This window comes from Protopterus annectens, chromosome 3.part0 (genome assembly GCF_019279795.1).
Source record: "Protopterus annectens isolate FY-2018-M chromosome 3.part0, PAN1.0, whole genome shotgun sequence".
Lineage (NCBI taxonomy): Eukaryota > Metazoa > Chordata > Ceratodontiformes > Protopteridae > Protopterus > Protopterus annectens.
In genome coordinates, this window is record NC_056731.1 from 469,720,803 (window position 1) to 469,747,681 (window position 26,879).

The window sequence follows — 26,879 nt, forward strand, 5'->3', positions numbered from 1 at the left end:
ATATATTCTGGTCTTCTACCCAAAAAAAAAAGTCACATAAAAGGCAAATGAAGGCTTTGTAAATTAAACACATGACTGCCATTCAGCCTAGGTTTAGTAGCAGGCAGTCTTAAGCATCTACAGGAGATGGAAACCTATGGCTTCACAAGCTTTGAGGAAGGAACTTGATGTAGTAAATGAAGTAGAATTCAGGGAAAATAAAATTTAAGAAAAAAATATTCCTTTAAAAAAATATTTCTGGCAAAAGTATACCTTTAGAGGGTTACCATGGTATAGATATAAGAAGTCGCTATAATATAAAGTTTAGAGAGGATATTTGAGGTTTATTAAATGCATTACAGAGTGACATGGGTAAGTAAAGCATCTACATTTACTCTTAGCTGATCGGTGTTAACTAAGAAAGAAGACACAGAGTTAAAGTTGAGCAAGGCTGAAGGTCCAAACTTGGACACAAAAATCAAAAAAAAAAAAAAAAAATATGAGAGAGAGGCAGAGAGAGAATATACCTTCTAATAAATGAGGCTTAACCATAATTAAGGTGTGGTGTTCATAGTGCAAGAGTAGCATGTACTTTTGTAGTTTTTACGTTAATGATCTTGGTACTGTTACTCATGGTTTATCAGTTTATATAATGCTTCATGTTTATATGGTAATACCTGAAGACTCTTTTTTTTTTTCTACTAATATGATGCTTTACAGTTTTATCAAGTGTTTTAGGACACAAAGGCTAAGCCACACACAAGCTGATAAGTATCCGTGTATTCTTCATCATGTGAATGTGTAAAATGCCAGGGGTGGACCAGAGCTTGTACTTTTACTGTAAGTTGATATTATCTCACACACACGCATACACACACACACACACACATATATATATATATATATATATATATATATATATATATATATATATATACATACACACACACACACACACACACACACATGCATATATATATATTTGTACATATTGAGAGAGAGACTAGGATGCATACGTTTCATTTATATCTTTCAACTGATGATGCTATAAGAGCTTATTAAAAACTGTAGTCCTTTATTTTTAAGTGCTTGCAATCATAATTCAAATGTTCTACATCATCTCACCCTGTGTAAAACACATTTTCTGTAACAAAAGGAGGTTTATTATACACAGAACCACACAGCCTTTTAGGACTATTAGGTTAGTGAGAACATTTATGCTGCAGCTACTTTATGCAGCTTCTGTCAATCTCAACAAAACAGACTTCAACCAACAACTTGTAAATGTAATACAGTTTATTTCAACTTCAGTTTCTAAACCCAGACTAGTTATAATGTTCTTTACAAATTTTATATTAAAGGGTTTACACAGACAGCTTTGAGAAACAAAGACAAGTACAAATGAATACAAATTTATGCAGTTGTGGAACCAGTTAGTAAGCAACAAGAACAGAGTTGGAGGAACTAACTGTAAAAATGCTTGCATGATCTGGTATTTCTGTAGCAGATATATAAATACCTCAGGCAGTAATACGGCAACAAATCAGAAAAAAATGCTGTCATTAAAGAAGTAACCTACATACATAAAAAGTCAGAAAAAGGACAATGGTTGAATATTTGGCTGTGGCAATCCCATTCAAATTTTCCAAGTAATTAATACTTGCTTTCTGGATTTGTCTTCAACATATATCAATCTTTTTCTCAGCAAATCCATCAAGAAGTGTTATATTTACGGTGTTTTAACACCAGGAGGTCCAAGAAGCTGAGGCATCCTGAAAGAGTTTTTGTTTTCTTGCAAAACTTCAGATGTAACAGGTCCTTCAAGTCTGAATCATCTGTTGCTTTTTAAAAGGTACCTAGCTGTTTGGAAGTTAAATTATCGGAATTTTATATGAACAGAGAGATTAATCAAGATTTAGTCTAAATGTAATAAAACTAAGTGATTGTAAAACTACTTCAATTTTAGCATCGTTCAAAGACTTTATAAAGATCTGGAAGATTTGCAAGTTGCAACACGTTTCCATTTTCTGTAAACTGTTGTGGGGGAAGCAAATGCGTTCTGAAGGCTTTATAAATAATATGCTCAGTTGTCCACCTCCATGATGTTGTACTTTCAGCAGGCTCTTCTGGCTGTAAAAGAAACAGTTTATTCTGTAATTTAAAGGTTTAATATCATACCTGACTCAGTCTAATCACTATATTACTTAAGTTCTGGTGATGCCCTGCTTTATTTATGGCATATCCCACAACCTCCAAGCACTACATTTTTTAACAATGGCCTTTAAATATCATAGCAGAGAGTCAGAAAGAGAAGCACTTTCTGATTTTTCACAATAGAAGGATTTTATGTACTTATTCTTATCCCGTTACTGGTAGGGAATCTTTGTATAGGCTTACTTTATTTATTTAATAAGGTATGCAGCTTTGTAAATAATAGCATACTTAACAAAAAAGCAGGACAGAACCCTGAAAAATATGACTTTATGCAGATCATCAGTGAATCCAAGAGAAGCAAGGCTAAATCTGCAGGTCAAAATCAGAGCATGATGCTTAAATTCAAGCAGTTGAGGGGTATGATTTTTGGAGTTCAGTGATCATTCCACTATCTTACTAAGGCCATTCCATTAGTTCCTAACATAGGTTCATAGGTGTGTACTAGGCTAATGGCCCTGAAGCATTTTACAAGCCTAGCCCATAGGATTACCCTGGCATCGTGCCACCTGACCTTAGTTCCACGTGCCTCTGTCGAGCAGAGCCACTGGAGTGATCCCCAGGGTGAATTTTCTAATTCCCATCCACTCATCAAGATTTCTCTTGAAGAGGGCCAGATCTAATACAGCTCAGTCAGCAGGTTCACATTTTCTTTTAAATAGCACCTCAGTCAACCATTGTCTTTCTCTCTCTTTAGCCACCTTTGAGTAAACATCTAAAAGGCCTGGCCAAAATACTTACCTACAGAGGTATTTATTTTACTTTAAGCAAATGGTCTGGACCACACAGTTTTCATCTATGAAATTTTTACCCTTGTTAAATAAATTAAATAAGCAAAAAAAGAAGTTATCTACTCACCATAACGTTCCATCTGAGTTGTTAATTCTTATTTGTCTTCAAGCTGAGGAACCCGGATCTGGCCACAGATCCGACTCGGCCGCATACTTCAGCTTCTGCTCCAAGCTCTTCCCCTACCCACAATGCCCCTGTCTCTCTCCTCCCTCTCAGATCGAGTTTGGTGCAGAAAACAGCAGCATCCCAATGTAAAAGAATATGCCCATAACAAACCGGCATAAACACAAAAGGTATAACAAGGGAAAACAAGCCAAAGGAGGCGGAGCCAAGACTTTTCCATATAGTACATTACACAGTACACACAAGGCAGGGGGAAGGATGGAGGGATGGTTGAAGACAAATGAGAATCAACAACTCAGATGGAACGTCATGATGAGTACATAACTTCTTTAACTGATTTTGTTGTTCTCATCTGATCTTCAACCTGAGGGACAGAGTCCCCAACAACAAAACACCCTGGGAGGTCCCCATGGAGGATGTTCGGGAGCATGGCTGAGCCAAAGGATGCCCTGACCCTGGAAAGAAGATCCAATTTATAATGAGAGATAAATGTGTGCAGAGATGCCCAGGTAGCTGCACAGCAGATATCATCTAAGGAGACCCTGGATCAAAAGGCGGCAGAAGTCGCAACAGACCTGGTGGAATGTGCCCGGACATGCCCTGGTGGCTTGATAGGTCAAGGAGATGCATTCAGAAATCCATCGAGCAATAGTAACTTTAGAAACTGTCTTACCAAGGAAAGCTTTAGAAAAGGATACAAACAGTTGATCAGACTTAAGAACAGATTTTGTACTATGCAAATAAAAGCACAGTTGCCTGTGAACTTCGAGCAAGTGCAACTTGTACTCTCCATTATTGTGGAAATATGGAAAGAAAACTGGCAATCCTGGTTAATATTAGACTCTGATGCCACCTTCGGTAGAAAAGATGGGTTAGTCTGCAGTGACACTCTGATTTATGGAATACCATGTAAGGGAGATTAATAGATAAGGTCTGGATCTCAGAAACCCTCTTGGCTGAGGTAATCGCAACTATAAAAGCCATGTTCCATGACAGAAACTGTAAGTCAATTGTGGCCGCTGGTTCGAAAGGAGGAGAAGCCAGGGCCTGCAACACCAAGGTGAGATTCCAAGGTAGCATTGGGTCCTTAACCGTAGGCCGGAGGAGGAAGGTACCTTTCAAAAAGACCTTACAAAGCTTGGAAGAAGTCAAAGAAGCCAAATTTTCACCTATATGAAAGTTATAAATTGCTGCCAATTGTACCTTAACTGCTAGCGTCATGATTAAAAATATTTGCCAAAAATTCTAAAATGCCCAGAACTGGAGCAGTGAAAGGATCCAGGTCATGCTAAAGGCACAGATTAAGAAACACTTCCATTTACTCTAATAAACCTTCTTGTAGAAGATTTGTGAGCCACTGGTAAGATCTTCTTGACAGGAAAAGACAGTCTGGGAGTCCTTACTTATCATGGGAAATGGAGCAGGCAAGCTGTGAGCTTCTGGCTGATTAAGTCTGGATAAGGAATCCCATAGGGATGTGCGATCAGATCCGGACCTGGATCTACTGTCCAAGGAGGACACACTGCATGAGACCATAGACAGGGGAATCAAACTTGGAGAGGCCAGATAGGGGCAATGTGGATCACTGAGCTCTCCAGCCGTCAAGCTTTCTGAATGAACTTGGATATTAGAGGAAGCGGAAGATAAGCATACAGTAGACCGGAGGGGCCAAGCATGAACCAGAGCGTCTCTGGGGGGGCTCCTCTGGTGGGGGCTCAGAATTAAATACTTGCTGCACTTTGCACTGGAAGGAGAGGCGAAGAGATCACAGCAAGGCTCAGCCCACTTTAGAAAGATCTGTTCCTCTACTGAAGGATTCAGAGACTACTCTTAAAGCATCAGAATAGACCTGCTGAGCCTGTCCGCTAGAATGGTGGACCTCCCCAGAATGTGTGTTGCCACCAGAAAACGGCTGGTAGAGATCGCCCACTCCCATAATCTCATGGCTTCATGACAAAGGGGATAAGATCTGGTCCCCCTGTTTTTATGTACCAGACTACTGACATATTGTCTGCCTGTATGGCAATAATCCCCTAAGGAAGATAGGCATGTAGCGCTTGCAACGCCAGAAGCCCTGCCCTCATCTCCAGGACACTGATATGCAGATTGGCCTCCAGGGAAAACAATGTGCTTTGGATCATCTTTCCCATGCAATGCCCCCTACCTGAGAAGGGAGGCGTCCGTGGTCACTGTGGTCGTAGGGGGGGGAAGAACAAATGGGATAACCCTGAAGGAAGTCTAGGGATTGAAGCCACCAAAGAAGGGAGTCCTTGCAAGCACGCAACAATCGAGCAGGATGAAACAAGGGAAGGTCTAACAAGGACTACTGAATGGCTAAGGTCCATTGAAGAATCCTCATATGAAGGCGTGCTGTCAGAATGAGAGTGATCATGGCTGCCATTGACCCCAACACCCGAAGAACTGAATCTGCTGGGGGAGGTTTGGCTTGAAAGAAGTAACTTACATGATGTCAGAGTGACAGTAGTCTGTCCGTAGGCAGAAACACCTTGCCCTGGGCTCTTATGAAGTCAAGAACCTGCATTGTGCCAGCTGAGATTTGTTGGGGTTTATGGTTATGCCCAGGTACTGGTTGGTCTGGAGAAGAAGATTCCTGGCTTGAATTAGTCGATGCCTGGAGGGAGCAGAAAGGAGCCAATCATCCAGGTAGGGGGAGACCTGAAACCCCCTGCAGACGCAGGTGTACTGCCTCTACTGCCATCACTCTAGTGAACACCTGGGGGGGCAGTGATGAGCCTAAAGGGGAGTTCTCTGACCTGAAAATGACTGGCTCCCAGCTGGAAGCACAGGAACCTCCGAGATCACCTGTTCATCCTGATATGATAGTACGCTTCTTGGAGGTCCACCAAGCACATCCAGTCGTTTATCTGCATGAAGGGCAGAATGGATTGAAGGGTGACCATCTGGACTTTTGTCTTGGCAAGTGACAGGTTCAGGGTTAAAAGATCGAGAATGGGTCTTAAGTCCCCCATTTTCTTTGGCACCAAAAAGACCCTGGAATAAATTTCTAATCCAGATTGGTCTGGGGTGGGGGGTGGGGTGGGCTGGATGACTCGTTTTTCGAGCAGCCTGGAAACTTCTACGGCTGCCTGCTCCTGTTGCACGAGTGGAATAACCGGGAGCTGTTTGGTAGGGATTAGGGTCTGAAGAAAGGGGGATCAAGTATCCTCTGGATATTATCTGCAGAACCCAGTGATCGTATGTTACTGATGCAAAGGCTATTGGGTGCAGAGATGGGCGTTTGCCGACTGCCTCCAGAGACTAGCAGTCGGCCAGCCTTTCATGGCTGCTGCGAGGGTCTGTCCGTGAATGGATCACGAGACCCCTGCTTCCTCAGGCCTCCTCTACCCTGGGGGGATGTCTGTTGTATCCCCCCTCTGCCTCTGGGGGAAGGCAAATCCTTAGTGTCGTGGGAAGAACCTTGAGATTTCCGGAACCACATCTTCTTCATCCCACGCTGACTCGTAGAGAAGGATTGTTGTGGGGTGGAGAAGAGGATTCTGACGGCAGAAAAAGTCTTCCTGCCCTTCACACACTGGACTAAGGTGTCATGAACAGTATTACCAAAAAAAGAGTGAAACAGTCAAAGGGGCCGTTCATGAATGATGCCTTGAAAGCACAAAGCCGGAGCCAGGCGTGATGCCTGATGGCTACGCCTGTCCTGGCAGCCCTAGAGGCACTTTCTGTAGAGTGTGATAGGAGTCTCATGGTAAGGGTGGCCATATGGGAGGAGAACACCTTTTTCTCCTCTGCTGATATGGACCGTGGGGCAGGCTCAGCGACCTCTTTGACCAAGTTCCTCTGCAGTCTGATAATGTGTGCCAAGTAGTTCTGCGCACATAGGTTAAATGTAGCTGAAGAATAAACCTGCTTCCCTAAATGGTTCATATTCCGAGACTCCCAGTTTGGCGGATGGACAGTAGAGCTCTCCTGAGTGAGCTCTTTTCTTGGTGGCTGTTGCAACCACCATGGCATTTACCAGGGATCCCTTTGACCAATGCTGCCTATCTGAGGCAGTGCTGAGTACTTTGGGCGCTTGGGGATAGGCTCAACCGTATCCCGTTCGTTCCATGCCCTAGTTGAAATTAGATCCACAAGGGGATTCATGGGAGGGGATACCAAGGAAGTAGACGGTCCTGTGCCAAATATCTCCAGGAATACAGACACATCTGGGTTGGGCTTTTGGGTAGACCACCCACCACGCTGACACAGGATTTCCATGATGTCTCCAAATGCGACATCCTCCGGGGGTGATCGGGGAGAGCCCTCCCCTTCCTCCAAGTCGGTATCTTCTGTGAGGGACTCCGGTGGGAAGTTCAAATGCCTCTTTTTGCACGTGTATTTTCGAGGGGGCTCCTCAAGGGGAAATTCTGGGAAGGACTTGGAAACCTCGGGGAGTTCCCGGGATGGAACCTCCTAGGGCAAAGTGGCAAAAGGCTGTCCCTGAGGGGGCAGGATGGCAGACTCAGGCCCAAAGACAGAGCCAGGATGGACTCAGAGGATGACAGTGTCAAGGGTATCGAAGAGAGCCCTCTCCACCACATGAAAGGCAGAAAGAGAACAAATCCCCAAAGGAGGGATGACAAGGACCGGGTCCACTGCCTCCAATGCCAATGGGGCCAAAACTCCAACAGGAAGAGCCGACTCTGAAAACCTCCAAGTCCATGCCAACCCCTCCCCGGACTCGACACCGAGGCTACAGTTCCAAGAGTTGGTCGACTCCGAAAGCGTCGGAACTGAACCACTCAGGGCAACGGTTGGCATTGAGGTACGAAGAACCACCAGTGCCAACCCACTCGACACCGGGAAACCTCAAACCAAATGACTCCAAAACCTGAGGTCAGATCGAAGAAGGAGCAATGGGAAGAAAAATGGACTGCATTCTACCAGCCCCGGAAGGGGAAGAAGCAGGTAAGACTCCCAACTGAATTTGGGCCCGAATAAACTTCTGCATCATCCCGTCCACCTCGGCTTCCGATAGGCTCTGAGAGGACCAGATGTAAGAGGCCACCAACTCGGGCCTGCAGTGGCACTGAGGGGAGGTAGAGAGGAGGAAATGAGCTTGGAAGACTCCGGCTCCAGCAAAAAGCAAGGCGACTAGAGCCGAGGAGATCCCAGGGTCAGATCCGGCTGGGGACTCGACTGCTTCCTAGGCCGATCTTTTTCCTTGGAGTGGGCCTTCTCCCCATCTCTGGACTTCTTGGTGGGAGACTGAGTCCCAGAAGCTGAGGCGGAGGAAGAAGTAGAGGCTTTGTAAGGCAGAAGACCCTTAAGAATCAACTTGTTTCTCCTGTTGATCAAAGTGCGGGAGTTGAAGCCCACGCAGATCGAGCAGGCAGAGTCCAGGTGAGATACACCCTAGCAGACAACGCACAGAGTGTGGTCATCAGAAGGGGGAAGTTTATGGCCACACACTGCACATTTCCTGAAGCCCGGCTTGGGGGCATTCAGCATTGGCAACAGGAGCACACACCACACTCACTCAACACAAGACAGGAAAGGAGAAAGATGGAAGAGAGGTTTTTTTTAATTTATTTTAAACCAATGCTGAGAGCACAGGGATGGGGTACAGGTAAAGGAAGGATAAGACAACAAGATACCTGCTAAGAAGAAGAAGAAGAAAGGAGAGGAAAAGACCAAAATATAACTTCTTACTGTTAAATGGAGCTTGGAACTGAGGAACCACGCTGCTGTTCTAACCAGCGGCAAATGAGATCTAAGGGGAGGAGGGTAACAGGGGCATTATGGGTAGGGGAGGAGCTTTGAGCTTGGATCCGAAGGTGCAGTACATGGCTGAGTCTGATCCGTGGCCGGATCTGGGTCTCTCAGGTTGAAGATCAAATGAGATCATCATCATCAGATAAATTATTTTTAATGGGAATGATAATGATGTTTCATGAGTTCTTTCCTGCTGGACAAAAGCTAAGTGTATAAGGACACAGGAACACACAAATGACAGGAAACATTCACCCTCTAGTCCTCTAACATACTGCTGAGATGCTCCCAAAGATGTGAATAGTATATGCAACAACACAAGATATGACAGATCTGTTTTTGCAGTATCAGTTAACCTTCAGGATGGTTGTACACAATTTGGGTTAATCCTTCCTTCTACTCTGGCACTGCATATTTGCCTTGGAATCTCCACTGCTTGGAAGGTGCTTTTGCCATGTTCTGGTACATACTGTGATAAAGCTGTACTAGGAAAATGTGCCTTGCATCTGAGCCTGCCAGTTTGTGCCCAACGTCAGAGAAAGTACAACCCCCTTCAATCAAAGAAAAACAATGAAGATTTCACATTTGATCTGTTACAGTAACATATAAATGCACATCTACCTATTTTAGATGACTCTCCATCAACAGCAACTGGAAAAAGGGCCACACAGGCACAAGAAAAAAGAAAGTACAGGTGTGTAAGTAAACTTACTATATCAGCTGATGTTCTAATAGACCACTATTACAGAAGCCTAGCTATCTGGGTCCTACCACCACTGATCAGCCAGCATTTCAAAGCTAAAGAGAGACTCCACATGGTCTGTCTGGTACTTTTAGGTTCGCAGATTCATAGGTAAAAACTAGGCTTGCTGCCCTTGTGAACTATTTTAAGCCTAGTCAATTTTCAACGAATTATTCAATCCCATTTGGACAGGGTTTGGTCTGAACCCATTATCGGATAAGAATTTAGGAGATGCCTCTGTTCATTAGTAGTGCAGGGGGCAGTGCTGGGGTAAATTTTCTGTTTCCCATTCATAGAGCCAAACTGCACTTGAATATGGACAGGGATCAACTTTGCTTTATGTAAATGGGGAGTCTGTTCTAGAGTAGTGGTATACTCTGCGAGATATAACTGTCTCTCCAAACTGTTTTGTTAATGTTGCAGAAGAGGTTTAGATCCCTAGACTATTTCTGATGGCATTTACCTTATGTGCAGTAAATCCATCAGTACTGGGTTAGAGAATGCCTTGTATGCCAGACAAAGGTCACCTCTCAGCTTGAAGGGAGTTCTGATAAAAGGACAGATACAGCACAAAAATATTAAGGTTTTTATTGCCCAGGAAAGAGAGGTGGGAGCCCTGAAAGTAACAATATTAGGAAACATACCAAAAGATGAAACTACATACACAAGGGTATATACATACACTCCCTGGCAATATAAATAAAAAAATCACACCAAAAGGGGGGCTGGAGTGAGGCAGGGGCAGCTACTGCAATAATGCTCTATTAGGACACCTACTGTAATGCTATGTTTACTTAAATTAACTATTTTCAAGATCAGATCACTGTTGCAACAGCTTAAGATACTGGAATAGATTACCACATCTTAGAAACTAAGAAAGGAAGAGGAAAAGAAAATCAAGAATCCAGGAGCCCCTGGGGACTGGTCCTAGCAAAGCTTGTTCTCGAGATTGAAAAGGAATCCATTTTAAAGTTCTTTTGTAAAAATATATACAGAGGACCAAGATGATGTATTTACAATCTTTCTAGACTCCATTATTTTCACAAAAGCCACCAAAGAAGTCAAAGCTGTAGTAGAATGGGTCTGAACCTTCCTGTAAGTTGATTATTATGGTGTGCATAAGAAAAAACAACAGCATGGGACAACCATCTGGAAATAGTCTGTTCTGACACTGGTTTCCCTTTCCTCTTACTTTCATACCAGACAAACAATTGTTTAGCTTTACTGAAATATTGTTTTGTCTAGGTGTCTGAGCTACATGTGGCCATGTAGTGTGTGAATCTTCTTTCCCCCTGTTGTTGGGCTCAGGAAATAAAACAGAGTAGTCTGACAATAGGTAAACTCAGAGATTACATTAGGTATAAAAAAAGGATTAGCTCTCAAAGAAACCCTGTTCTTTTTTTTTAACTGCCTTTATTGAATTATCACTTGTAACACAGGCAAATTTACATTTATATAAAAGTTAACGAACTCTATTAACAATTTCACGTTTACAAACATACTTCACATATATTGCTATGTATTATATAACCTATGCAACATTATATAAATCATTCATTCCTGCATTTTTTTTAAACTAAATATTTTTATTAAACAATCACATATGACATAGGCAGTCATACACTTACATAAACAAAAAATAAAAACACAATCCTCTTAGCAAGCATTTTAGATCAAAAACCATATTGACATAGTCACTGTTGCAAACATTATACATCACTTATAATTTACCCACTCATTTCAGTGAAATATTACAGACCTCATTTAATTCCCACCTTCTTTTAAACCCCATTTTTCATATGTAGTTTGTTCCTACCCTTTTATAAAGATCTCAGTTCCAGTTGTTTTATCTGTTACTATATTTACTACTTCTAATATAGTTGGTTTACATTTTGATTTCCATTTACTAGTAATTGCTTTTTTGGCAGCCACGATAATTAGACACAGGAAGGCCTTACCATGTCTAGGCAAATCCATTTCTGTATCATAGCTCAAAAAACTCATCTCCCCGTCACTCCAATCTGCCCATCCAGCATCTCTGACGGTGCATCCTGCAGGAAATTCTTAAAGTCCATCAACTCACAGCACTCCCAGAAAATTTGTTCCCAATTACATCTTTCTTCCCAGTCACACATCCAAGATTTGCCATCTACCTTAAGAAAAATTCTCTGGAGTCTAATTGGGGTATAAAAGTATCTATGTAAACAGTTCCAAGCAAAAATCCTAAATCTTCTAGATTTTGGGGGTACAAAATTATCTATGTAAAAATTTCCAAGCAAAAATCCTAAATCTTCTAGATTTTGTTGCATATTTGGGAGACATACATATATCCTCCCATTGTTTCTTTGCGAATTGCTTATCCAATCTCGTTTCCCAATCCTTTCTAACCTCCTCTAATTGATTCTTATAGTTATGTAATATTTTATATGCTCTACAAACTACTACTTTTATAATGGCAGATTCTGTTCTAGATTCTACTAAAACCAGTGCTGGCCTTCCATTTAGGACCCTCAAATTTCTTTCTCTTTGCTTATACTCTGATATCAATCCTTGATCGGGATGGCAATCTCTAACCTGCAGTCCAAATAAATTCTTGGCATTTTCCTCATTCTATCTTCTTTCCCTCTCTAGTTATTTGCTCCCAATAACTTAGTTCCTTTCCCAGTTACCTCAATAAATTCCAGCCCCTCTTCCCTACTGTCTATATCCCTAATTTCAGTCATCTCTCTCAGCAGAATCTCCTTTCTCCATTCCCGTGTTGGCTTAGTTAGTAGAACACTTTCTGCTACTTTACAGATATCGTACTCTGTATGATTGTTATTCTCCTTAAAGGCCTACATCCAGTCTAATATTTATTTATTTTACATTTGTTTACCGGGAAGGTCCGACTGGACACAGATCCATTTTCAGCAGAGGCTTGGGGAGAAAAGCTCCAAAATACTAAGCACGGAAATACAATATAATATAATACATGGGAGGAAAGTGAGAATAGCATACATATCAGATTACAGTGAAGTAGAAATTAAACAAAAGTTAACAATTCATAAAGTACATAAATCAGATTAGCAACAACTTTTTGAAACATGGATACAGGAATGGGGATAGGTGATGTGAAGGATAGAATTAGGGAAGAATAAAGTGTGTTACTATAGGATGTTAGTTTGAGGAAACAAGTGAAGTTTGCAAGTGTTATAGAAGACAGATATTAGTAATGTAAAGTAAATATCAACAGATTAACAAGCTTTCAAGTGAACAACTGGTGACCCTTAGCAGAATCCTTGCAACAGTGCATTTGTATTGCTTAACCTGGGGTGTAGCATGAGCAAAGCCATTTTTTTAGATAGTGGGTTTTCAGGATTTTTTTAAATTGCATAATAGAGGAAGTAGAGGTTATGTGACTTGGTAGTGAATTCCAGATTCTGGCTATGGTGTAGGCAAAGAGAGATATACCAGCATCATTTTTATATTTGATGACAGTTATGAGGTTCTGGTTACTAGATCTTAAGGCTCTTGTGGTAGTGTGTGGCTGAATTAGATGCTGGGGTTTTATCCGGAAGGTAATAGAGCTTGCGTGCTATTGAGAGTTGATTGAGTAGCAGTAGTTGAGGCAGCTCAAGCCAGTTGAGCTGCTTAAGGGATGGACAATGATGGGACCTATATAAGGCTAATTATGGTGGCTGCCAAAAAAGAAATTACTAGAAAATGGAAATCAAAGTCTAAATCAACTTTAATAGAAGTAGTGAAGATAGTAACAGAGTTAAAACAACTAGAACTGGGATCTTTAGAAAAGGCTAGAAGCAAATTACACAGGAAAAAATGGAAACTGGGATCAATACATGCAGAGGAGGAATGAGGTTTAAAAGAAGGTAGGGTTTGAATGACCTGTGTAATGGTTGACTAACAATGACTGGATATGTTAAAAGTAATGTATAATGTTTGCAGCCTCAGTTGTGTCAGCATGGTTTGGAATGCCTATTTCCAACTGAGATTGTGTTATGGTTTATTGTCATTTACATAAATGTAACACAGCCCAAGTTATACATGATAATTTAATAACGTTGTTTCTTGTCTTAAAAAAAGACCCATCAACAACAATTGTATTTTCTTACATTCTGCTTCCCTGTGAACACTTTATGTTCATGGTTTGGTATTGAAATGGGCCTGTATGAAGTAGGATCTGATGTTTACCCTTTTTAAGTATTACAGCTACCACTGCTTTCTTCCAGGATACTGGTACTTCTCCTCTTAGAATACTGTTAAACAAAACCTTCTAGATCTTTATCAGTTTGTTCCCTCCTAGCTTCCAAACATCCAAGGGAATACCATCTACTCCTGGGGACTTTCCTATAGATGGGTTATACGTAACAATTTTTATCTCATCTCCTCCTACCCTAATCATTAGCAATTGAACCTCATCTACCTCTAACCTTAGCATATTTAATTCTTCCATAAACATTTTAATTTGTGTCTTTTCTTGATTTCCATATTTATCTGCATTATACAGACCTTCATAGAATTTCCAAAATATTTCTAATACCTCTACAAGATCTCGTTACCTTCCTTGTTATAGGCTCCCTAAGCTTGGCGACAGCCATTCCTACTTTCTCTTGCCTGAGTTGTGCTAAAAGTTTTTGTGCTCTAGTGTTGCCATCAAAAAACAGTTGCTTAACAGCAATCTTTCTAAACTCATGCATATTATCGAGGTAATCCCTTATTTTCTACTTAACATTCTGCAGTTGATCCTCTTCTTCTTCTGTGATACTCCCCCAATTCTGCAATACTTTAACATTTGTCAGTCCCTCTAAATAATTCATCTTACTTCATAACTATAGCTCCCTTTATTTCCATCCTATTTTTAAATTCCACATTAATTTTATCCTACTCCCTAGCTATATTTTCAGAAGTAATTTCTATCCTTGAATAGCTCCTGAATAATCTCCTCTACCCATTCCTTAAATTCCTCTCTTTTCAACAGATAGGTGGGAAAACAGTGTCTCATTTTTTATTTCATTACTCTGTTTTTATTTTAGTTATTATTGGCACAAGATCGGAAATAGTTGTGAATCAAGATGTTCAATTAAATGTACATGTTCCTGTCAAATTTAAATTCTGTATAGCCTAGCCCAGTTTTTATAGCTTGGGGAATAATATGTAAATGCACTCTGAACTCCTATTACTGAATTCACATCTTCCATGCCAAATATTTTCATAAACTTCTTCAAAAATCTACCCTCCTTTGTTATACTTTCTCTTCTGGGCCCCCAGACACATTTTCACTGCTGCAAATCAAATTCCAGTCCCCACCTATAAGTAATATTCCTTGCTGAAAACTGATTAATTTCTCCCAGAATTTTCTTAAGCTCCATTATAGCATTTTTAGGTGGAATATAAATGTATGCCAGTGTAATCCTCCTCCCTTGCCAGTAGTCCCTTAGCGCTACAAATCTGCCATTATTCTCTTTTTTATCCTCTTCTATCACTATTGGAGCTCCTCTTGCAATTAATGTAAGTACTCTTATTTTCCTTTGTCCCAGATACTTTGTGAATAACCATCCTGAAAACCTTTCTTTATCAAATTCACATGTTCAATTTTTTTCCAAGTGTGTCTCTTGTAACATTGGCATTTGCACTCAGTTTTAATATCATTCACTAGTCTTTCTTTTTTTTGTATTTATCTGTGAGACCATTGACATTTAAAGATGTTATAGAAAGCATCACTGTATTAAAAAGTTATTCCCACCTTTTATTTTAAACAGCTATTTTGTTAAATGTCTAGCTCCAGCTTTTATGTTACATGCAAACACTGTTTGGCAGGTTGAGCTTTTATATAGTTATTTCTTGCCATATCTATTCGAGCCTATGTCACATCGTACAAAACTGTTTATTTTATTGAGAGCCCTCAAACAAACAAAATAAATAAAACCTATTAATTTAATACTAACACACAAAACTATGTACTTCTTCAAATACTAAAATTTTACCATCCTAATTGGAACAAATGTCCCAAACTGACAGCCATACTCTCAAACTTGAGTTAAACTAAACAAAAGATTATACGAGCTAAGACGCATGAGGCACCCCCTGTGTGTCTACTAAGTGCTATCTAGTTTTGTTTTATTGTATACCACAAATTGTAGACCAGTTCCACTGAAGTGCTTTTTTAGAGATTTATTACAGAATGAAGAAAAACAGTTCCAAATCACAAAAAGTTGATCTTGTCTCTAGCACCACGGCCACACTTGCCTTTAACAGAGTAAACTCTAAACACTCATACTAGCAGCCTTTTATAATATCAGACACACCCACTTAATCAAATACTTAATTAAGTGGAAAAACATCCCCATAAAAACTTTTAAATGCATCAATATATTAACATATTATGAATTACATTACAGAAAACTTTTCCATGTACATTCATGATTTAGGACTCATTGTATTAAATTTCAAAATCATAAAAGCCTCCTTTTTTTCTCAATAAACATTTTATTTGCTGTTCATTCCTATATTCATTCCCCTTTACACTATCTAATAATGTAACTACTAACACCTCTGGGTTTCCATTATGATATTTATTGAAGTGTAGTGCTATAGGGCTTGTCTGTTTATTATTTTTTATATCTCCAATATGCTCTTTTATTCTGCAGGAGAATGATCTTTTAGTTTCCCCCCACATAATATTTATTACAAGAACACTTGAGACCATATATAACTCTTTCAGTTCTACAATTGAAAGTACCATTAGTTTGAAATAAAACTCCATTAATACTAGTAAATTCCTTCACTATATATCTACATACACTACATTTCCCACATACTTGTGTTCCCTGTTTCTCAATATGTCTTCTAATTGTCATTTTTGGCATACTAAACTTACTATGGACTATAAAGTCCTTAATGTTTCTCCCCCTTCTGAAGGAGAAGCACATTTTTTTACTATGTAAGAAATCAACTTCTCTTTTAACCAATCTCCAATTGTGTTTAACTTGTACTAAAACTTTTTCAGATAATATGGAATAGGTGGAAGTGAAATAAATACATTCACTATCCATATTTCTAACACCACCTTTCCCATTACCATATTTTCTATTATTCCACACTTTATTCAAACTCAACTAGTTTTGTTTTATGTTTATAGCTCTTCCAGATGGGAAAACTCCTGAATGCTTTCAGAGAACATTATCTCCTAGCCAGTTTCTCTTTTCTTTTTTCCCCCCGCCAATCACTCTCCACCAGACTATAATCAATTTCTCATTATCAGATGGTCTCCATGGAGACATGAGAACTAGACAGCCAATTTCTCTACATCATATTGTTTCCATGGAGACATGAGGGCCAGATACATAATTGCTATTAAGCATACATTCATCTGCTAGAAAAAAGCCTCATAATATTCTTTTTCATTTACTTTTCTCTTAAAACTTGTTACTAAATCAGTCTAAGGTTCAGTCATTCTCCCATACAAGAATGAGAAAAAGCACATTAATAAGAAGTTATGTACCTACCATAACGTTCCATGTTAGTTGTCTTCTCTCGCCTTCTTAGGTAGCCCCATATCCCATGATGCATAAGTACCCAGATCTCGTTTGATGACAAAGGGCAATAGCACCAAGCATAAAATACTTCCCAAAGGAAGAAAGAAAACTTACAGATGGAAGAAGGACCAGGTCTGAATGGTCTTCAGCATAACAGTTTCTTATAACAAGGTCTGTCCAGGCCAGGAGCACCTCTATCCTGGGTGGCTCAATGGAACAAACTCTTGAGGACTGTAGAGCCAAAACTGGCTCTGTCCCTGGAGGCCAAGTCCAATTTGTAATGGGAAACAAAGTGTGAGGTGCCAAGTGGCCGCTGCACAAATAGTGTGTAAAGGAAGTCTAGCTTGAAAGGCTGTAGAAGTAGCTAAGCTCCTAGTTGAATGTGCTTTAGGTTTTGAGCACAGCTGTTTTCCCCTGAGCAGATAAATTTCAGAGATGACCGAGAAAGCCATCTAGACAAAGTCACTTTAGAAACAGGAAGGCCTTTTTATTAAAACAAAAGTTGATCAGATTTTCTAAATTTTTGTTCTGTCCAAATAATATCTAAGTTGACGGTGGACATCAAGATAATGTAGCTTTTGTTCAGCTCTATCTGAATAGTTGGAAAAATACAGGAGATCAATGGATTGATTCAAATTGTTCTTTTTAGTTCTCAAAGATACTCTGTCTTTGTGAAAACCAAATAGGGGTCGAACCGAAAGAGCATGAAGTTCAGACACCCTCCTGGCGATGTAATAGCCACTAGGAATAAAGTTTTCCAAGAAAGATATTTCAGGGAACAAGAAACAGCTGGCTCAAAGGGGGAAGAATCAAGGATGTCAGCACTAAATTTAGATCAGGAGGAGGATTCCTGATTGGAGGCTGTAGTAGGAAAATTCCTTTCAAGAAGGCCCTGCAGAGCCTATGGGACATAATATTATGATCTGCTATACCGACATGAAAATTGGAAATAGCAGCCAATTGAACTCTGACTGTGGAAGAAGAGGAGCCTGCATGAAAAATCTCTGCTAAGAAGTCCAGGACTGCCTGAACAGGGCAGTAAAAGGATCAATATTCTTGGCCTTAGCCCAATAAGTATAAATCCTCCTGGTAGAGGATTTTAGAAGCTACTATGATGTCTCTAACTGGGTTAGAGATCAAAGGAAGCCTGGCTAAGGAAGGAAGTGGAGCAACCATGCTGTGAGGTTGAGAGAAGGGATTGACCGGTGCAGCTGACCCGAATCAGAAGATCTGGCACTGGGTCCAGAGCTGCACCAAAAGGTGATGATGGAGCAATGAGAATCAATTTGGCTCTGAGGGATCAGAGGAAATGGAAGGAAGGCATAAAGATGGCCTGATGGAGGGAAGAGGCAGAAGAAGTCTGGACATTTGCTGTTTTGGGGAGTAGATTCCAGAAAATCTCTTCCGCTACAGATTGCTTGAGAGACCACTCGTGAGGCATGAGAATAGCTCTGCTCAATCTGTCCGCTACAATGTTGGTTTTCCTACCAGAAACCGATGAGAGGAGATCGCCCATTGCCATAGTCTGTGTTTGTTGATATACTAAACTACAGACATGTTGTCTGTGTGGCACTGCTCTCATCTCCAGGACATTTATGTGCAGATGGTACTGAACGGCTGCCACGCCCCATGAACCATCCTGCCTGGTGAACCTGAGGAGATGTGATCCACCAAGCAAGATGATGTCTGTGTCACCAGAATCTGGAGTTGTTGGTATGACCATTGTGTGAACAGCATCCACTGAAGAAAGAACCATTCTGGCCTGTACTTTCTTGTTGGCCAGAATGATTCTGACATGACTCTGAATGTCTGAAACTCTTTGATCTGTAAGGGTAGCTGACATCCTAACAGTGTTTATATGAAGGTAATAGACTGGCAGGGCGATAAGGATGACTTTTGAAGTTGATCGAGATGCCCAAATGAGAACAAAGGTTTTGATGCCTGGTGGTGGCTGACAGGAGCCAGTCAGGTGAGCCGTGACCACTGCCATGCATTTGGTGAACACTCTGGGGGCTGTAGTGAGACCAAAGGGCAGGGCTCTGAACTGGAAATGACTGGACCCCAGCCAAAAGCGGAGAAATCTCCTGCTGTGAATTTTGATGTGATAATCCTGAAGATCTATTGAGCACATCCAGTTGTCCTTCTGTAAGAAGGGCAGAATTGACTGAAGAGTGACCATTCGAATCTTGTCTTCCTGACAGACTTGTTGAGTCTGCTGAGATCCAATATTGGTCTCCAGTCTCGGGACCAAAAGAACCTTGCTGAATGGTCTGTTGTAACTGGCTGAATGGCTCTTTTGCAGTAGTTTTGGACTTACATCTGGAAGGGAATTTGAGGGAAGGACTTTCGAATTATGTAACCCTTGGATATGATCTGTCTTGAGTGAGGGAATGCCAGGCTTCTGGGTACAGTGATAATCTTCCCGACTGCCTCCAAGGAGGGACACAACATCTCAGGGATGCTGAAAGGGCTTGTCAGAGCTGTTGTTGTTACCCCTCTGCCTCTAGGTGACTCCTTGGGATTCGGAACCACATTTTCCCACCTTTCTGTCCTTTGGGATAAGGTCTAGAAGGGGTGGAAAACGGACTCCTACAGCAGAAAGACCTGGTCAAAGTTTCCTTCACCTGAGGGCCAAACAAAGCTGACCCATCAAAGGGAGAATTTGTGAAAAATCACATAGCCGCATCCAGGCTTGGCGTCTAAGAGCCACACCCCATCAGCAGCATAAGATATTAGCATGGAGGAGTTTGCAATGGAATTAAGGGTTCCTAGCTCAATTTTTTCTTGAGCCCCTGCAGCTGTAGGATCCTGTACTACTTCACCCAGCTCGGATATCCCTCTGGAGTCTGGTGAAGTGACATAGGTAATTCAGTCCATGGTCCTAGAGTCCTTATTAGGAGGATGGACGGCCAGTGCAGAAGGATCTACAAGTTCCTTCTTGGTGGCCGAGCCACCACCATGGCATCAGCGGGACACCCTTAGTGAGGAATTGCTTGTCACATGGGGCAGTGATAAATTTTGAAGGCCTCCTAGGGACTGGCTCTACAGAGTCAGGAGCTGCCCACGCTTCGTGCAATAACCTGCATAAGACACCCAGGAGGTGGAGGGCCGAGATCCAAACGCCTCTAGGTATACTGACTCATCCTCAGAGGGATTGTTGGTGGGCCAGTTTCCCCTCTGTTTAAGGAGTTCTAGGATGTCTGAGAAGGAGACATCCTCAGATCCCTCTGACTCATCAAAGTCAGTATCCAGTCTACATGTTTCCTCTTACAAGTCCTCTTCCTAGGAGGATCTCCTGAAACATCAGGAGAATCCCGGAAGAGAATGGGGAAACCTGAGGTGGAGGATCTCTGGGTCCTGTAGCAAGAGAAGTGGCAGAGATGTCAACAGGTACTATAGAGGGAGGAGCAACAGACTGCTGACTGATACCAGTGGCCAGCACACTCTTCATCACTCAATGCCCCTCCCAGGCAGGTCGGAGGAGACCATGGTCTAAGGAAGGTCGAGATAAGAGTAGAGGCTGAAGGAACAGAAGGGGGTATCCGTCCTCCAGCCGTAGCAGTAACCATTCGAAGACTCCAACTCCAAGCTCTGGGATAGAGTTGAAGGAGGAACTGTGGACCAACAGTCGCCTGTTGAGACGGACTATGTAACATTTGGGCCAGTACCTGTGACTTAAGTAATCTGCTGACCACTCTCTAGGTCATGGTCTGAAAGTCTGGATGACCTTGAAGATCTCTTCCTGGAATGAGCCATCGGAACCGATACTATAGATCCTGTCAGAAAGACTTATCGGAGCCGACAGCCACATGGTGGTCGGAACAGAATCGGCACCGATAGCCCGCAGGCTTAGACACAGAAGCCTGGGCCTTGGAAGATTTGGCTGATTTTGATGGAGCCGACTTAGCGGAGAGCCCTCCGTAAGTATCAGCTTATTCGTCTTTCCTGCAGGACTCTCTGGCTGAAGGAATGACAAATAGCACAGGAGTCCTGCAGGTGAAGAGGCCCCAGGGTGTGACCGTCTGTCAGAGACATCTTCTGACAGCACGAGTCACACTTCTTAAAACCTGAGACCCTCTCCTTTGACATGGTGCTTCACAAAACACACACACACCAGTCAAAATTAAATTAAATAAAATACCACAAAGGTATTACTATAAAACAAACACACACACCCTAACAGGGAGGGGATGGGATGGGTAAGTTTGACTAAAAAATTAGAAGAGACAGGGATTTTCTGTCAGAAAATCTAAATAATTAACTGAAAACTAAAAATTAAAGGTTTTTTTTACAAAAAGGGGCTTAAATATCAAAATAGTGAATCACTTACCAGGAGCTGGTAAAAGGAGGACCTCATTTGCATCATGGGATATGGGGCTGCCTCGAGCTGGTAAAAGTGACTCAACCCATCAAGCAAGAATGAAGGCGAGACTGACAACTTAACATTTTTTCTTTTGCCATACTCTTTTAACAAGGCATTTTTTTTTACATTGTAGTACTTACATTTCTTAAAAGTGAACAAGAAGAAAAAGAGAAGGGAGAAAGAAAGGGACAAAAAAATTAACAGCAGCAGCAGCTATTTACAGTCAAAAAAACTGAGAAAACTTTACAGCATGCAAAGAAAGCCATACACCACAAAAATAGCACTATTAAGAATTACTTAAACTTTCTCCCCTCTCTTTCCCTCCCTAATGATTTTTCTAAACATTAATGACATGAAGTAGGGCATATACGTTAGAGTCCCCCAGAAGTCTAACATATTCTGAAAAAGTCCAATACATCCAGATTTTTTTGTTCTGTCATATTTCACAAAACATTATTACACTGTAATCCCACATCAAGTTACTGGTTTCCTTACTGTTCATCTCTATCTCTCAAATCCTGTCTCAGCTTCATTTTCAATGTACTCTCAATTATTCTAGTCAACTCTCATGCTCCATTCTCTCCAACATTACCCACTGAAACAGTTGAAAAGGTTTCCCAGTTACAGTCTCTCTGTTGTCTTTCTTACCAGAAGAAGAAGAAGCAGACTCTCCTTCTATTTCACAGCTGGACAAACTTTTTTATTTCCTCCTTAGCATGTACTTTATCAAAAAATATTTTGTCCCTTCAGAGAAGACTATCTTGAAGACAGCTGGGTACAGCAGTTTGAATCTCACACCTGCATCTTGACACTCCCTGAATACTGGAATAAATTTACTCCTGGTGTACAATAAGTAATCATTCTCCACACTCTGCTGTCTCTTACCTTTTAGTATTTTGTCCTTCTGCCACAGTTTTGTTAGAATCAACTCTTTCTGCTGGTAACTATTAAAGGTCTAGGTTTGCAGGATACACACAATATGCCCTTTCAACTAACAGCTCCTGTTGTGGAATACCAATCAAGTTTCTTATTTGTGCTTTCATAAAATTAATCCAGTCTGTTCTTCCAGCTTCTCTGGTATAGCTGAAATTTCAGGTTTCTCTACGTGCTCTGTCCTCTAATTCTATTATTTTTTTAAATATCTCTCCCTGAGCAGTCTCATATTCAGCCGACTTTTCTTCATTTTGACCTCTGATTTTTGCATCTTTATCATCTCATCTGAATATCTGTTTAAAGCTTCTTCCATTTGTTCCAGCCCTTTGCTGTTTGTGTTAATATACTCTATCAGTGCTTTTTTTGTTTTAACCAGGCCTGTATGCAGTTGCTTTATATCATCCTGTAGGTTATTGGAAGTCATGTCTGAAGGTTGCATTACTTTTTGCTGAACAGCTGCAGAACTTCTCCTAGTCAGTGTTTCTTCCTCACTTTTTGTAGCTGATTTTTTCCAGTTCTTCTGTATTTCTTTATTCCTGGCATCCAGGCAGTGTACTTACTAGCCAGTTACTGAAATTCACCCATAAACACAAGTCTACTGGCCTTCTCTGAGTTTCTGGTTTCAAACTGGGAGAGCTAGAGTTAGGCTGTTTTTCAATGTGCAGCCATCTTGGAAGTTTACTTGATAATGTTTCTTTAGACGTAAGCCAAAGAAATCCAGTTTTCATGAAAGATGAGCTAGGGTTGACTCACCATAAACACTTGAAAGTCAGACACTCTCCCAGCAGAAGACAGAGCAATAACTAAACAGTATTTCAAGCAAATAACTTCAGTCAGTCACATGAAATGGTTCAGATGGAAAAGTAAACTTTTCAAGCACTAAGTTAAGATCCCAAGGATGAGACACTTGTTTGCCAGCCAGCAAGAAAACAAATTTCTCATCCCAAGGACGAGCCACTTGTTTTCTAGATGGCTGGATATGCAACACCACTTTGAAAAATTACTTATGTTGAGGATGGTTAGAAAGGGGGGATATCTTAGGTACTAGGCTATCGGCCCAAGGGCCTACGTAAGCCTAGCCAACAAGGTTCCCTGGTTTACGCCACCCAAGAAAGTTATTTTCCTGTGCCACTGTTGAGCAGAAACACAGAAGTGAACCCTGGGGTGTATTTCCTATTTCACATCCACTCAAGATTTTTTTGAAGAGTGCTAATGAAAAACTTTGCTTGACATAGATGGGTAGCCTGTTCCAGAGTATGGGAAGTCTCTGGGACAGGAATCTATCCCTCCAGCATGTCCTGTTTATTGTGGTGACAAGGTTTAGGTCCCTAGAGCGTGTAGCTCAGAGGGATTGGGATTTCTTTAGGTGTAGCATGTCCAACAGCTCTGGGTTTGACATAGCTTTGTATGTTAGGCCGAGATCACCTCGGAGTAGGCGATATGCTACGTAGTAAAGCTGGAGTTTTTTGAGACGTTCAGTGTAGGGCATTTCTTTGAGGCCAGTAATCCTCTTTGTGAGGTACTTCTGTGGCCTTTCCAGCTGTTGCAGATGTCTTATAAGGTACATTCCAAAAGGGGCGTTGTACTCTATAATGGGTCTGAGTGTCAAGTAGAGAGGAACAATGACCTCTTTTTTCCTGAATGAGAACCCTTTTATGATGAGGTGTGCCACGTAGAAGGACTTTCTGACTACTGTGGTGATGTGACTATCAAAGGAGCGACTACTTTCCACCTGGGTCCCAAGGTCTCTAATCACACATTTAGTGTTAAGTAGATTGCTACCTATGTGGTAGTTCATGGGTACAGATTTTTTACCAAAGGGGATGACACTGCACTTTTTGGCATTGAACTTGAGGCCATGGCTCTGCCATCAGGCATCTGTCTCAGCGAGGCCCTTCTGTAGGATGTCCACATCATTTGGGGACTTGACTATGGCTCCTAGTTTGCAGTCATCTGCGAACTTCATAAGCTAGAGGCCTTCTGTGTTAGTCTGTATTTCAGAGAAGTAGATACCAAACCGGAGAGGTCCCAGGACGGAACCTTGTGGTACTGCACTTGTCACTGCTTTGAGGTCAGATTTGGAGTCTGCAACATTTACAGTGTGGGTTATGTCACCCATCTTGTGACGTAGGGATTTATACCTAGTTTAGTGAGTTTAGCTATAATTCCAGAATGGGGGATGGTGTCGAATGCCTTGGTGAGGTCATAGGCTGTGTGAACCACCTTACCCTCATCTATGGCTTTGGTGACTGCCTCAAAGATGTCAATCAGGTTCAGGAGGCATGATCTGCCTTTCACAAACTTGAACTCGGTGGGATCCAGAGTTTGGAGGTTACCAATGTATTTGTTTATGAGTTCCATGATGATACGTTCCATGGCCTTGCAGACCAGGCTCGTCAGGCTAATAGGTCGATAGTTCCTGGGATTAGTGGTGGCTCCCCCCTTTGTGGAGTAGGATAACTGTTGCTGTGCGCCATTCAGCGGGCACAAAGCCTGATACGAGGCTATTACTGAACATGGTGCTTAAGTGGGGAGCCAGTTCGTTCTGAAGTTCATGTAAAATGCAGCCTGGGATGTTGTCCGGTCCGTCCCATGGATGCTGTGTTTTTGGCTTTAGAGAGTGCAGCTTTTACCTGCGTAGTTGTGATTACAGGGACTCCGCATTCTTTCTGTATAGATATGGGCCCTTTAGGGGGTGAGAGGGGGGGGGGTAAAGTTAGCACTGAACCTATCTGCCAGGATGTTGGCAATACCAGTTTGTTCTGTAATTTTCGTGCCATTGTGCTGTAACTGAGAGCAGATCTGGGTGTTGCCATCAAGATTCTTGACATAGCTATAGAATGCTTTGTGGTTGTCCTTAGAATTAGTGGTGATTTTGTTTTCGTAGCTAGCTTTGGAGGATCTTATAAGGGATCTCAGCTTCTTACTGAGGCTGACCAGGGAGCTCCTCGACTCATGGGATTTTACTCTCTTTTGCAACAGTTTCTTCCTTCTGTTGTACAATTTGTTTATGGCAGGGGACCACCAGATTGGCTTCCTTTTTTTGGAGGAGAGCATCTTGGTTCTGTTTAGGATAACATGATCCATGCACTTGTGTAAGTGCTTATAGAGTGCATTTGTGTAGGATTCAGCAGTTGTAACTGTATTGTCCATTTGCATGGGTGTCATGAAGTTCACCACTTCTGTCTTAAGAAGCATGACTTTGGAGAATTTTTTTACCGTGGATTCCTTAATGGGGGGTGGGGGCAGGATGGGGATATCAAGGGTGATTAGCTTATGGTCAGATCAGACCAACGAGGAGTTGACTTCAGGTATGGAACACCGGTCACTCATGTTGGTAATGACTAGGTCAAGGGCACTGTTGCCCCTGGTGGGGGTGTGGATAAGTTGATCCAGGGCATTGGAGTTTATGAATTCCAGAAAGCGTTGAGCTAAGGAGTTGGTACACAAGTAGTTTTCCCAGTTAATGGTGGGGTAGTTGAAGTTGCCCATTATTAAGGTGTTTTGTTGAACCCTAATATTTTCCAGTACATCAAGAAAAAAGGAGTGGGAATCCTGGGGCATGGTGAGGTATCTGTAACAATCTACAATTTGGATTGCAGTTTTGCCCAGAGTTAGTTGCACTTGGATAATCTCGGATGCATTATGCTGAGAAACTAGCCTGGAGGTGTGGCTATCCTTAATGAATATGGACACATCTCTGGCTTTGGTGTTTCAGTCTAGGTTACATGGCCGAAAAGTGTGGTATGAGTTATAGCCTGGTAGTGTAGGTGTGCTCTCTGGAGCCTTGAACCAGGTCTCAGTCACTGCACAGATATCGATGTTCTCAATTTTAAGGAGTGGCTCGAATGAGTGCCTTTTGAGATGTAGACTTCTTGCATTGAGTAGCATTACCCTCAGTTTTTGCTTGCCTGTTCCTGTTACGGTGGTGAAATTGTCATTTGAACCTTGCCTAAATAAGGCACAATAGGGGCAGCAAGAGCCTTAGCCAGTATCCGGAATCCCAGGGGAGACAGGTGCAGGCCATCTGTGGCAAAGCATCGTGGTCTGTCGACCATGTCATCCCAAGCAAACAGATACTGGATCCCCTTAGAATGACACCAGAAACGTAGCCAATTCTTGACGTCAATCATTTTGTCCTTGTACTGCAGTATCATTTTGGGCGATGGCAGAATGCTACTCAGGGCTAGGGTCATACCTGCCTGGGCTACAAGATCAGAGAGCTCTTCCATGTCTCTTTTCATGTAGTCCAGGGAGGTACATCTCAGGTCATTCACACCAACATGGACAATGACAGAGTCATATTTGTAGTTGTTGTGGAGTCACCTGAGTGAGTGGGTTATGTGGTGGATCCTGGCACCCGACAGGCAGCTGACAGTAACCTTCTCCTTGTTTAGCCTGGTGAGTGGGACATCAGTATGCCTGACTATACAGTCACCTATGACTAGTGTGTTGGGTACATTATTTTGCC

The 26,879-nt window shown here is 41.7% G+C and overlaps 1 protein-coding gene across 1 annotated transcript in view; it reads right to left on the reverse strand.

The window, feature by feature from the left end:
- Nucleotides 1-1,257: 1,257 nt before the first annotated feature.
- MLH1 (mutL homolog 1) overlaps nt 1,258-26,879 on the reverse strand; it is a 2,895,606-nt gene continuing 2,869,984 nt past the window's right edge. The window contains exon 19 of the mRNA XM_044064896.1: nt 1,258-2,109. Coding sequence (XP_043920831.1) covers nt 1,942-2,109 — 168 coding nt within the window. The 3' untranslated portion in view covers nt 1,258-1,941. The remainder of the gene's footprint in view (nt 2,110-26,879) is intronic.